At 43.2% G+C, this 14,250-nt stretch overlaps 2 protein-coding genes across 2 annotated transcripts in view; both read left to right on the plus strand.

The window, feature by feature from the left end:
• Nucleotides 1–1,993: 1,993 nt before the first annotated feature.
• LOC103508641 (insulin-like growth factor 1 receptor) overlaps nucleotides 1,994–14,250 on the plus strand; it is a gene marked incomplete at its 5' end in the record, with an annotated part of 55,275 nt that continues 43,018 nt past the window's right edge. Inside the window, 6 exons of the mRNA XM_026823198.1 lie at nucleotides 1,994–2,305; nucleotides 3,662–3,793; nucleotides 4,235–4,343; nucleotides 5,186–5,432; nucleotides 5,789–6,003; nucleotides 6,654–6,834. Coding sequence (XP_026678999.1) covers nucleotides 1,994–2,305; nucleotides 3,662–3,793; nucleotides 4,235–4,343; nucleotides 5,186–5,432; nucleotides 5,789–6,003; nucleotides 6,654–6,834 — 1,196 coding nt within the window. The remainder of the gene's footprint in view (nucleotides 2,306–3,661; nucleotides 3,794–4,234; nucleotides 4,344–5,185; nucleotides 5,433–5,788; nucleotides 6,004–6,653; nucleotides 6,835–14,250) is intronic.
• The window catches only part of LOC113467161, a 7,289-nt gene continuing 4,718 nt past the window's right edge, over nucleotides 11,680–14,250 (plus strand). The window contains exon 1 of the mRNA XM_026823192.1: nucleotides 11,680–11,974. The gene's annotated coding sequence lies outside the window, so the exon portion shown is untranslated. The remainder of the gene's footprint in view (nucleotides 11,975–14,250) is intronic.

The raw sequence follows: 14,250 nt of genomic DNA on the forward strand, positions 1-14,250 counted from the left end.
TCGTCTCCTTGTATCGAATAGCCATACACGTACCCGTCTCCCCCACACGCATCCCGTCCATCATATATCGTCACATTCTGATGGTTCGTCTCCTTGTATCGAATAGCCATACACTTACCCGTCTCCCCCACACGCATCCCGTCCATCATATATCGTCACATTCCGATGGTTCGTCTCCTTGTATCAAATAGCCATACACTTACCCGTCTCCCCCACACGCATCCCGTCTATCATATATCGTCACATTCCGATGGTTCGTCTCCTTGTATCGAATAGCCATACACTTACCCGTCTCCCCCACACGCATCCCGTCCATCATATATCGTCACATTCCGATGGTTCGTCTCCTTGTATCAAATAGCCATACACTTACCCGTCTCCCCCACACGCATCCCGTCCATCATATATCGTCACATTCCGATGGTTCGTCTCCTTGTATCAAATAGCCATACACTTATTCGTCTCCCCCACACGCATCCCGTCCATCATATATCGTCACATTCCGATGGTTCGTCTCCTTGTATCAAATAGCCACACTTACCCGTCTCCCCCACACGCATCCCGTCCATCATATATCGTCACATTCCGATGGTTCGTCTCCTTGTATCGAATAGCCATACACGTACCCGTCTCCCCCACACGCATCCCGTCCATCATATATCGTCACATTCCGATGGTTCGTCTCCTTGTATCAAATAGCCATACACTTACCCGTCTCCCCCACACGCATCCCGTCCATCATATATCGTCACATTCCGATGGTTCGTCTCCTTGTATCGAAGAGCCATACACTTACCCGTCTCCCCCACACGCATCCCGTCCATCATATATCGTCACATTCCGATGGTTCGTCTCCTTGTATCAAATAGCGTCCAGTCTAAATCTAATTTATTTTATTTCACACCTAACTAACCTTTCACAGGCTCAATAAACCTTGCGCTGAATCCTCCTCATGTAAAACTTTAGCAAAAATAGCTCCAGTTTGTGTAGACGGAGAAATTCATTCTTAGATCATGATTTTTTATTAATATAGTTGTGAGTTGTGATGAAGCTACATCGGAGACAATATAGTAATAATCAGCATATTATATAACAAAATAATACAATACAAAAGCAGACTATTACGCCTTCTTTGGTGTTGCTCTTCTACACTAAAGGAATGTATAATTCCTTTGCTTTCGTGGACAGCAGTCTGTATATATTGACTTTAAGATACCATAATTATATCGATACAATGACTTAGCGAACCGATATCGAAAAACGATAAATATCGATATAATTATGTAGTTTTCGCAAATTATATTATTTTTTTTTTTCCCCTCTCTCACTTTTTTTAAAAAAAGATACCATATCTTCTTCTTCATCTTCTTCGCCTTTTCCCATGTTCAGATGGGGTCAGCTTTAGAGTGATCACTTTGAGGCCAACTGGTTTTGGCTAAAACAAAATTTTCCGAGTGGGATGCCCTTCGCACTCAACCTTCGCTATTGATATAGCGTGAGGAAATTTCGGACTAGTCTACTCCCTGTTTATAGTCCCCTAGCTAGACGCTGATCTACTCTCTGTTTATAGTCCCCTAGCTAGACGCTGATCTACTCTCTGTTTATAGTCCCCTAGCTAGACGCTGATCTACTCTCTGTTTATAGTCCCCTAGCTAGACGCTGATCTACTCTCTGTTTATAGTCCCCTAGCTAGACGCTGATCTACTCTCTGTTTATAGTCCCCTAGCTAGACGCTGATCTACTCTCTGTTTATAGTCCCCTAGCTAGACGCTGATCTACTCTCTGTTTATAGTCCCCTAGCTAGACGCTGATCTACTCTCTGTTTATAGTCCCCTAGCTAGACGCTGATCTACTCCCTATTTATAGTCCTCTAGCTAGACGCTGATCTACTCCCTGTTTATAGTCCCCTAGCTAGACGCTGATCTACTCTCTGTTTATAGTCCCCTAGCTAGACGCTGCCAAACGCTTACCTTAATCTCCTCGTCTCTCCTAACTCCTCCTCGTTTTTCTCTTCCCTCCAGTCTGCCAATCGATCGACGTCCGTAACTCTGTGACCAACCTGGATTTCCTCCGTGATTGTGTGGTTATCGAAGGCTTTCTGCAGATCTTCGTCGAGGGTGGCTCGCCGGAAGACTGGGCCCAGTATTCGTTTCCGGATTTGGTGGAGGTGACCGATTATGTGCTGGTGTACAGGAACACGGGCCTGAGATCGCTGGGGGCGCTGTTTCCCAACCTGGCCATTATTCGGGGCCGTAACTTACTTTATAATTATGCCCTAGTGGTGTACGAGTGTTTGGGTATTCAGGTGAGTTTCCCCGGCGGTGATGTCGGTAAATTTGTTTGAAATATAATTTTAACACAGACCTACTGAAGTAAAACGTGTACAGGAACACGGGCCTGAGATCGCTGGGGGCGCTGTTTCCCAACTTGGCCATTATTCGGGGCCGTAACTTACTTTATAATTATGCCCTAGTGGTGTACGAGTGTTTGGGCATTCAGGTGAGTTTCCCCGGCGGTGATGTCGGTAAATTTGTTTTAAATATAATTTTAAAGTAAAAGATGGTTTAGTCTGGTTGGGAGAAGATTTCAAAGGAAAAAATCCATTTACTAAAGTAAAAGTTGGTTTCGTCTGGTTGGGAGAAGATTTGATAGGAAAACATCCTTTAAAGAAGTTTTTTTTTAAGCAAAGTTTAACGTTACCGTACTGAATTGTTAGTTGTACATATGTACTATTCTTTAACCCATCAAATAAAGGAGACCTTGTTTAGACTGCTGGGGTAAAGGGACTTTTCAGTCCTATTCGGGCAGGGGGCAGGATAAACAAGGTATATTCTATTCTATTCTACCGTATAACTGCTAAGGTCTTTAGAGACGTTGGTTTACCTATACCTTTCATTCGGTGACAAGCTACCCGTCTCTTTACATTAACCTCACCCAGTTTGAGTGAGGTCGGTAAAAGCCAGCAGCACGAGATTGCCCAAATGGTCAGTCTTTCAGTATGTGTTTAGATACTTTAGATGAAGTCACAAAAGATCTACCCAGGTCGCAGTGACCAGTGACATAGGGCGTTTATGGTAGCCGATGGCCCTACACCAACCTGCCTCGGTGGTGTAGTGGTCAAGGCGCTCGCCTGGTAAACAGGAGGGCGTGGGTTCAATCCCAGCCGAGGTATGGAATACCTACCTCGGTGGTGTAGTGGTCAAGGCGCTACCTACCTCGGTGGTGTAGTGGTCAAGGCGCTACCTACCTCGGTGGTGTAGTGGTCAAGGCGCTACCTACCTCGGTGGTGTAGTGGTCAAGGCGCTACCTACCTCGGTGGTGTAGTGGTCAAGGCGCTACCTACCTCGGTGGTGTAGTGGTCAAGGCGCTACCTACCTCGGTGGTGTAGTGGTCAAGGCGCTACCTACCTCGGTGGTGTAGTGGTCAAGGCGCTACCTACCTCGGTGGTGTAGTGGTCAAGGCGCTACCTACCTCGGTGGTGTAGTGGTCAAGGCGCTACCTACCTCGGTGGTGTAGTGGTCAAGGCGCTCACTGCTGGAGTAAAGGGACTTTTCAGTCCTATTCGAGCAGTATAAATAAGCACTATTATTATTACTTGTATCAATATGTTTAGATTTTGACAAAGATGTGAAATCGTGTGTCTTCATTTTCTTCATTTCAGGAGCTTGGTCTTTATCATCTGACAGACATCCTGCGTGGCTCTGTACTCATCATGAAGAATCCTACCTTGTGCTTCGTAGACACGGTGGATTGGGATCTCATATCTTGGTCCAAGGGAGGCCATTATATCAAGGTACTTAAATAATTATTAGAAATCATTAAGAAAAACTGATTTAAACTACCTGCTCGATGCGCTATGCTATGCTCTGTTTTTAACCTAATAGCCTAATACACAAAGTGTTGCAAGAGGAAAAAATATAGTTTACACATTTTGTTTCACAGTGTACCGAAGCAAAGTGTTTTTGTTGCGAAGCAATGTGTTTTGTTGCACTGTGATGCGAAGCAAAGTGTTTGGTTTCACTGTGTTTCAACGCTGCGCAGGTTGGCGAGCCAAGATATTCTTCTTCTTCTTCTTCTTCTTCTTCTTCCTGGTCCTCTTCTGCTGTTGATCTTTCTTGGAAGGATTTGTTGAAGAAGGGCGTATCTCCCAGAGTTCCCCATTATGTGACCGAGATACTGCAGTTTTATGCAGTTATATTCTACTCTATTCTATTCTATTATTTCTTTTCCCCAGGATAACCGTCACCCCAACGAATGCCCGATATGTGATGAAAGCTGTATGCCAAGTAACGTGACAGCCGCCTCCCGACCTCTGTGTGTCAACACGACCCACTGCCAGAAGAGTAAGTAACTTGGGTTAAGCTACGTCCAGCGTGGTTAGGCACCCATATTTTATTCATTTACACTTGAGACTCTTGAGAGCGAAAAATTCGGGGCAAAAATATTGCTAAAGTTTTTGATTTTTCGAATTTTTCTTAAACACAAGTCTAATTCTTAGGAGGTATCAAAAAAAGGTAACTTTTGTTGACTTTATTTAAGAAACTGTCTTTAGTTTGAAAAACTCGTTAAAAAAAGAAAAATAAAAATGCAAGACAAGCTCAAAACATTCTTCTTTTTGGCCCTTTCGGGCCGGATTGTTAGTTTTTATTTTTGTCCTCCGGGCCGGATTTTTATTTTTCATTTTGGTCCTTCGGGCCGGATTGTTTAGTTTTTATTTTGGTCCTTCGGGCCGGATTGTTAGTTTTTATTTTGGTCCTCCGGGCCGGATTTTTATTTTTCATTTTGGTCCTTCGGGCCGGATTGTTTAGTTTTTATTTTGGTCCTTCGGGCCGGATTGTTAGTTTTTATTTTGGCCCTTCGGGCCGGATTGTTAGTTTTTATTTTGGTCCTCCGAGCCGGATTGTTAGTTTTTATTTTGGCCCTTCGGGCCGGATTGTTAGTTTTTATTTTGGTCCTCCGGGCCGGATTGTTAGTTTTTATTTTGGTCCTTCGGGCCGGATTGTTAGTTTTTATTTTGGTCCTTCGGGCCGGATTGTTAGTTTTTATTTTGGTTCTCCGGGCCGGATTGTTAGTTTTTATTTTAGTCCTCCGGGCCGGATTGTTTAGTTTTTATTTTGGCCCTTCGGGCCGGATTTTTAATCTTCTTTTTGGCCCTTCGGGCCGGATCTCTTATTTCTCTCCCCAGTGTGTAAGGTGGATTGCGGCGGTGGCGCCTGCTACAACGAGGGCCGCTCCTGTTGTAATCACGAGTGCATAGGGGGCTGCACGGGTAACTCCTCGGATAAATGTATCGGATGTCGCCACCTAGAGTTCGATGGTAGTTGTGTGGAGGCGTGTCCCGCCACGGCGTTCAACTTTATCAACCGCCGCTGTGTTACCAATGATGAGTGCCAAGCCCAGCCTCCCCCGGTCAACTCGGACTCTGGCAAACAGTAAGTTTGTTTTGAAAAGAACTGCCGAAAACATTATATCGATATATCTTTTAAAAAATATATCCATATATGGTATCTTTAAAGTCTGGCTGAGGGACTATAAACAGAGAGTAGATCAGCGTCTAGCTAGGGGACTATAAACAGGGAGTAGATCAGCGTCTAGCTAGGGGTGGCTAAAATTCCTTGAAATAATGCGAAAGCCGAGGTATACTCTTTTTTCCTATCCTGTCTTCCTTCTCTCTTCGATTTTCGATAAGGCCATAGCAGTTACAGTTCCCTCTGTCAAACCTCTTTAAAAAAAATAAAAATTAAATGAAAAAGGCTGGCTAAAATTGATTTCTTCTTCCTCCCGCCAGGTTCGCGCTGGTAGTTCTGGACAACGCAAATCTCATGGAGCTCTGGGATTGGAACAAGCGCAATCTGTCGCTTCACATTCAAAACGGACGGATCTTCTTCCATTTCAATCCGAAACTGTGCTACTATCATATCAAGAATTTGGCGACCAAAGCAGGCGTAACTTCGCTGACGGACACGGAAGTTCCCAAGTCCAGCAACGGAGACAAGGCTGCGTGTAAGTAGAATAGAATGTCATTGATAAAAAAAAAAAGAATTGGTCCCCCGGGCCGAATTTTTATTTTTGGCCCTTCGGGCCGTATTTAAAATTTTTGGTCATTCGGGCCGGATCTTAATTTTGAATTGAATTGGTAAATTGAATTTATTTTTGGTCCTTCGTCCTTGGTCCTGAAGTTCCCAAGTCCAGCAACGGAGACAAGGCTGCGTGTAAGTAGAATAGAATGTCATTGATTAAAAAAAAAAAAAAAAAAAAAAAAAGGTCCTCCGGGCCGGATTTTTATTTTTGGTCCTTCGGGCCGGATTTAAAATTTTTGGTCATTCGGGCCGGATCTTAATTTTGAATCCTTCTGCTTTTCATGATTACTTTTTATGCACTTATGTGTGCGAGGATCACACCAGATTATCTCTTGGTTTGTGTTTTCTTTTGATATTTTTTTTTCTTCTAAATAATCAAAGTGTTCATTTACTCTAATTGTAATATGTACGTATTCCCCATAGTATGTCAAAATATATGAGACCTTGGTTAGATGGTTAGACTGCGGGAGTAAAGGGGCTGTTCAGTCCTATCCCAGCATGATAAACAAGGTGTATTCTATTCTATTTTCCCAGGTAATTTAATATCTTCTTATAATGTTCGGGTTTTCTCAGGTAATATCTCTTGGATCAACGCCACCATCACAAATATCCAGCCTTACATCGTCACAGTACAGTGGAACAAGTTTGACCATTACGATTCCCGCGCCCTCCTATCCTATTTGATCTTCTACAAGGAGACGAACCATCGGAATGTGACGATATATGATGGACGGGATGCGTGTGGGGGAGACGGGTAAGTGTATGGCTATTCGATACACATTATTTATTTAAATATTTAAATTCATTATTTAAATAATGTTAATACATAGGATGTCTAATATAAACCTAACAAATAACAGAATTGAAGTAAAACGAAAAAAAAAATTGGTTTTTTTTTGGCCCTTCGGGCCGGATTTGCTTTTTCGGTCCTTCGGGAGGAGAAGATTCCCGATGGACCTGGGAAAAACAAATACGAGCGGCAAAGATGTATAGGTAAGTTGTCCTGGCATGAGAATCAAGAGAAAGGGATCGGAACAAAAATAAAGAAGAGAAAATAATTGTCTTGGAATTAGAATTTTATTAAAGTAAAAGGAAAATAAAATGATTTTTTTTAGTCCTTCGGGCCGGATATTTTGGGCCAAATCTTTTGGATTGGTCTCCCTCTGGATTTCGACCGAGAAGACCAAAATCGATAATCCGGTCCGAAAGATCCAAAAATAAGATTCTCGCTTCTGGTCCTTAGATGCTCGGTTTTGGTCTTTAGGGCCGGATCCTCATTTTTCAAAGTACACGTTTTCTACTCCAGCCTCCAGCGCTCGGCGAGTAAACACCTCTCGGGTCTGATGATGAGAATCTGAGTATTCTCGAAAGCTCACCAAATTTTCTTTGTTGAAAGTCGAATCTTAATTGTTTTTTTTTTTTAATTTTAATTTTATTTCTTAAAGATTCTTTGTTAAATAATTATTTCAATTTTATTTTTGTTTTTCAGGTGACTGTGAGAAGGTGTGTTACGGTGCTAATATTGAGAGTATTCAGAAACTGCAGCTGTACAAGGAGTGCACATACATCAAGGGATCCCTGGAAATACAGATTCAAAATGGCGGTAAGTCTTATCCTTTTAGGAAAGGAATTTTCAACTGTGTTGAGCATATTTAAATGCTTACCAAGTGTGAACGGGCCTTCTCATTGATCTTACCACAGAGAGACGAGTATTTTTCAAGAGGTTTGACAGAGGGAACTGTAACTGCCAAGGTCTTATCGTCCCGAAATCGAAAAGAAAGACAGGATATTGCAATCGGTCCAAATTTTCAAAATCGGGAAATGGTTGGAAATATCCGTTTTGGGATCCCCTGATGTCAAAAAAGTGATTTTTCGTTCCCCGATTATTACACCCAGATAAATTTTATGACTTAACTTGGACTCGAACCACCAACTTCCAGATCCAAAGTTCAACGCGTTAACAACTGCACCACTGAGGTTGGTTATTCCTTTATAAATTGAAGCCATTCATTGATGGAATTGAAGCCATCCATTGTCGGAAAACTGTGTTTTTGAGAGAAATGGCTTTAAAATTTTGGACATTCTTTCCTGGAAAAATGGTAAGGTGGGACATTGTCGAAAGTGACTGATTCCAAAGTCCAACGCGTTAACACCTGCACCACTGAGGTTAGTTATTCCTTTATAAATTGAAGCCATCCATTGTCGGAAAACTGTGTTTTTGAGAAAAATGGCTTTAAAGTTTTGGACATTCTTTCGGGGAAAAATGGTAAGGTGGACATTGTCGAAAGTGACTGATTTAAGTACTTTTCGAACGCTTTTGAACCCGTTTTGACCAATAAATTAGGTTTATTCCCAGGGGAAGTTCCTTTTTTAGGCCTTGAAAAAAAATACGTCTTAAACGTTTCCTTCAGGTTGGATTCTTGTTTCTGGCACACATAATAAAGAAGGGGCAGATAAACATATCGAACAAAGTAGATTCGTATAAGCCTAACCCATCCCTTAGGGCTGTTCGCCCCTACACCTAAGCCTCGGAGTGGGCTTTTTGCAGTTGGATGAGTCCAAATAAGGACGAAACACGTGTCTTGGGGATTCTTGTTTCTGGCACACATAATAAAGAAGGGGCAGATAAACATATCGAACAAAGTAGATTCGTATAAGCTCAACCCATCCTTTAGGGCAGTTGTCTCTACAACATAGCCTCAGAGTGTGTATGGAGTTGAATTGGACTAACCTTTCCTTTTCTTCTTGATGGAGGTCTCAGTGGACTCAGTTTGTGAAGTTCCATATGTATTAAGATGAAATAATAACTATTTCCTATATGTATTTCTTTTTTTTTTTTTTTTTTTTTTTAAACTTAAAAACGAGGGGGAGTTAGGAGAGACGAGGAGATTAAGGTAAGCGTTTGATTGAGTTTGGCTGCTTTTGGGGTTCCTCAGGGAAGTCGGCTAGGTCCTTTCCTCATAAATAATCAGTTTGAATTTTATTTTTTGAGTTTGAATCTTGGATTAAGCAAACTGATTGGTTCATTTTCAGATTTAACAGAGGAACAACAGAGGACTAAATGTCCCCCTTCAAGAGTCTAAAGTCTAAATAAAGTTCTATACTTTAAGTTAGCAACGATTTAGTTTCGAGGCTTTTCATTGGTTGACTTATTGCTGGGGGATTGAGCCTATTGAATTAATCGACTTGACCTCAAGCCACAGCACAGGGTCAGATTACACTGTTTCGGGAATTTTCCCAAAACGGGGAAACGCTGCCAACTTGCCTATGGCCGTTGTCTGGCAACAACTTAATCCCTATAGGTAGATCTGTATTAATTTTTGGCTTTTTCTCCTCTTGTAAAGATCGGGGAAATAAAATAAATAAAAAAATAATGGGAAATAAAAAAAATACGAAATACTCACTGGGTCCTTGCGTCCTCGTGTGGTTCCCATACTCCCCGTCTGTGGTAGCAGAGCGCTGCAGTCGCTGCAGACTCGGACTAAACTCAGCCGTCACCTCGAACGAAACACAACACACAAACACCATCGCCAGGAGCAGGAATGACCGCAGGAAGGCGTTTGTCTTCAGCCGGGTACTCGGAAATCTCGTCCGAGAAAGGGCCTTGTTGGTTTCCGCGAAGGGTCTTCTTGACCAAATGAAAATTTTGACAATGACCGTGACGACGACGACGAAAAGGTGTGTGACCAACCAGGACAAGGCGTCGCTCAGGGCGTCACGCTGGGTCCTCGATTTTGATTGGTCGAAAGGTTTCACCCCGTCTTTACCGGGAAAGGGCCTTGTTGGTTTCCGCGAAAGGTCTTCTTGACCAAATGAAAATTTTGACAATGACCGTGACGACGACGACGAAAAGGTGTGTGACCAACCAGGACACGGCGTCGCTCAGGGCGTCACGCTGGGTCCTCGATTTTGATTGGTCGAAAGGTTTCGCCCCGTCTTTTGATTGGCCGAGAGTACAGGATTCGTCGCTTGTCTCTGATTGGACAGAATGACTTATCGTCTTGGTTTCTAGTTGGCCAGAAGAAATTGTCTTCTTGGCTTTTGATTGGATAGAATCACTCGTTTTCGATTGGGCAAAGTGATCACAAGGTTCGCTACTCTTCGTCCTGTCTTCTAATTGGCTACAAGTTTTGTCACTTGCTTCCCATTGGACAGAGCTACAGGATTCTTTCTCGTTTTCGATTGGGCAAAGTGACCACAAGGTTCGCTACTCTTCGTCCTGTCTTCTAATTGGCTACAAGTTTTGTCACTTGCTTCCCATTGGACAGAGCTACAGGATTCTTTCTCCGAAAATTCCCGAGTCTTACTTCGGTCTTCTTCGCTGGAACACTGGCACGTTCGGCTGTTTCCGTTGGAATTAGGACTGGGGAGCACCACGGGATCGACCGTGTACAAGCTACCGCCATCTTGGCTCACTGTCATGTGATCGCTCGTTCGGGCGTCATCGTTCACCTTGAGTCTTACTTCGGTCTTCTTCGCTGGAACACTCGCACGTTCGGCTGTTTCCGTTGGAATTAGGACTCGGGAGCACCACGGGATCGACCGTGTACAAGCTACCGCCATCTTGGCTCACTGTCATGTGATCGCTCGTTCGGGCGTCATCGTTCACCTCCGTGGATCGCCACTTCGGATGATATGACGTCCTCTTTCGGATGTCTTCGTGTGACTCCGTGGATCGATAGTTCCGATATCCATAATTCGTGGATCGATAATTTGGACATCGATACTTCGAAAATCGATTCTTCAGATACCGATAGGACGTCGACGATTGTCGCCGTCTTCGTCGCGTATACTTCCGGTAGCCGCTTTGGTAGTAGGAACATTTGTAACGGGGGGGCGTCTCTCGACACGAGACTTGGGACGTCCTTTTAGTACTTATAGGAAACGACACAGAAGACGTTTGTTTAGAATAACTTATAGGGAACTTTCGCTTAGAATAACTTACAGGGAACTTTCGCTTCGAATAACTTATAGGGGACGTCCGCGAATAAATTAGCACAGGAAACGTCCGTTTCGAAAACGTTAGCACGGGAAAAGTTCGACTAGAAGACAAAAAATCGTCGCTAAGAACACAACAAAACGTCGTGGACTTACAAAGAGAATTAAAACGAGTTACATTTACAACAGAAGGGTTAGAAACTGAGTTAGAAGTTACGATTATTGAACTAAAGTTACGCGGGGAAAATTCAATAAATTGCTGTTCGGTTTCAACATTTGTACTAAAATGAAACAAGGCAGCGGCCATCGGGCGGGTGGCCGATTTGAACCGCGGTCGCTTCTTGAACAATTTGCTATGCGGCCGGAGGCGTTGACTCGAGAGACGCGCTCTCTCCCGCGGCCACAGTCTGTTTCCGTACGTGGGAGAATTTCCGTACATCGGGGAATTTCTGTACATCGGCGTAATTCCACAAATTGGAATATTTCCGTACGAGGGAGATTTTCCGTACATCGGTCTCTTTCCGAGCATCGGGGTCGAGGATTGTTCGGTGCTTTGATCGGGTAAATTCGGGTTGAGTCGCGAAGGTTCGCTAATCGCGAGTTCCGATGCCGGTTCGCTTTGTTCGAGAGTTTGATTCGTGATGTTCGAGGCGGGATGGATCACCCAAGTCTTGACAAGTGGTGTTGCTTCAGTCCCAGATTTTAACATTGCCTCAGGTGGCAACACTGGTGGGGTCTCACGCCCTTCGTATCGTGATCGCATATCTTGTGAAGCATTCTTGTCCGGCACCACCGCTTTGGCCCGCGAAGAATCTCCCTCGCCGCCGTTCCTCGTTAGGTTCCCCTCGACACGCGATTGGTCGCGCGGGTCCTTCCCAGGGACGCTTCCCTTGCGCCATTTCCGTCTCAGCCGGTAGACCTTCCATCGCGCGTACGAGCTCACAGCGCCGGTAAAGGTTCCTGCCTTGTAAGCGCAGCGCTAGGTCGCGGGTTTGATTCCCGCCCGGAGCAAACTTTATCCTGAACGGATAAGGTTCGTTCTCGGAACGGCTGGCTTTCTCCTATCCTATCCTCCTTGTCTCCTCACTCTCGGGACGATAAGACCTCAGCAGTTACTCAGTTCCTTCTATCAAACCTCTTTAAAAATAGTTAAAACTCGGGAAATTCCAGCAATTATTTCAACCTTCTGACAAGGAAAAGTCTGTATAAAAGAATATAGATAGGTAGGGGGAAAATTCTATCTATTTATGAGATATTCGAGGAATTTCTCAACCATGTTTAGATCTAAGTGTGGGTAATTGTTTTGTTGTTTCACTACTTTATATAAACAGTCACATCTGTATGTAATTATTTGCTAGTCTTTTCTCACTCGAGCAAGTAGTAGAATCATCACTAGATCCAATACATGTAGTTACCAACAATTCAAAAATCAATCGAATCAAGAAATGACTACAGCCTGTTTGTTCACACTGAGCGAATTTTTCTTCGTCCAAAGTTACAATTCGCCAGGTTACATATGTAGGTACTTGCGTACAAAAGTATACAAACTAATACATACTTAATACCTACATACATCCTTCCTATAAAATAAGGCCAGCCACTCACTATCAGGCAGACCTGACAGGTACACCTGACAGCTGATGAGCACACACACTATCAGGTAAACCTGACAGGTACGGCTGAAAAGATACGTCTGTCAGGTCTACCTCATAGTGATTCGCTGATACCTAAGGAAAGTAAAAGTAAGTAGGTACTTAACTGCTAGTTAGACAAGGCAAGTAAGTAGCCAGCCTAGTTAGCTTAGTTGGTAGCGCGTCTACCTTGTAAGCTCTAGGCCGCGGGTTCGATTCCCGCCTGGGGCGGATTTTATCCTGATGGGATAATGTTCGTTCTCGGAACGGCTGGCTTTCTCCTATCCTGTCTTCCTTCTCTCTTCGATTTCGGGACGATAAGACCATAGCAGTTAAAGTTCCCTCTGTCAAACCTCTTTAAAAAAAAAAAAAAGATCGATTTCGGGACGATAAGACCATAGCAGTTACAGTTCACTCTGTCAAACCTAAAAAAAAGGCTAGTAAGTACACCTTGTTGGATAGCGTACATAGGACAGTAAGTACTTACGTAAGCTAGTAAGTGATGTCTACAGAATTTGCTGACATGAAGTCTTCTCTTATGCTGAAGTGCTGAATCAACATAAAATGGGGAAGGAAGTCTGGATACACTATCATGTCTAGACCTAGTCTCAATATCAATTCAATATGCTGATCTAAAGTCTAGCCCATCAGCACGGCAGATTATCAGTTACGAATGTTGTTGTTGGTGTTGGTGGTGTTGGTGTTGTTGGTGTTGTTGGTGTTGGTGTTGTTGTTGTTGTTGTTGTTGTTGTTGTAGCGGCTTTAGCTTTCGCCGAATGGTGTTGGCAGAGTAAAGAAAAGACATCTTTTTGTATCTGCCATACACCGGGGTGATGGTCTCTAGCCATGCTTAATTGGCTCGTCCTGAACCGCAGTCAACCGTCGTGAGGACTTGTGCTTATTCTTTGAAAGCAGGGAGAACCCTTTGAAGAGCTGCCAGCTAGCTAGACTGGTTAGGGTTAGCTGTTCTCCTCCCTGTTTATAGTCCCACAGCCAGACGCTAGTCTACTCTCTGTTTAACGTTAGTTACGAATAGAAACTATTTCTTAAGGTGTGTCCACACATAGTCGATCGACGGATGTGTGGACACACTTTTAAACTCTGAATTAACTGACAACTCTCTGTGGTAAGATTAGGCATAAAAAAAAGTAGGTACTTGTATTTTGTATTTATTATGGAGTAGGTAGGTACCTATTAGATCTATAAAGGTCACGGACCAATGGCTGAAACTTTGGATTTAGGCTCTAGAGACCTCAAAACGTGTTTTGGCACTAAAAACTGACCATCGAAATTTTGACCCGATTACATTACTTTCCTTCCTATAGGATAAGCAAAGTTCAAAAGTAAGTACTTAGGTACTTATATTTACTATGGAGTAGGTAGGTACCTATTAGATCTATAAAGATAGGTACATAGGTATCTATGTTCTCGGTTGTAAAAATAGTTTTTACTATGAAATTCCTACACAGATGTAGTTATGTGTTCAAGTCTGTGTCTGTGTATACTCGGGTCAATGAACTCTATGTAAACAAACACTTCTCCTCTCTTTCTCTCTTTACTTTTTAGTCCGTCCTTCCTTTATTATTACAATAGTACCTAAT

This window comes from Diaphorina citri, unplaced genomic scaffold, assembly GCF_000475195.1.
Source record: "Diaphorina citri unplaced genomic scaffold, Diaci psyllid genome assembly version 1.1 scaffold419, whole genome shotgun sequence".
Classification (NCBI taxonomy): domain Eukaryota; kingdom Metazoa; phylum Arthropoda; class Insecta; order Hemiptera; family Psyllidae; genus Diaphorina; species Diaphorina citri.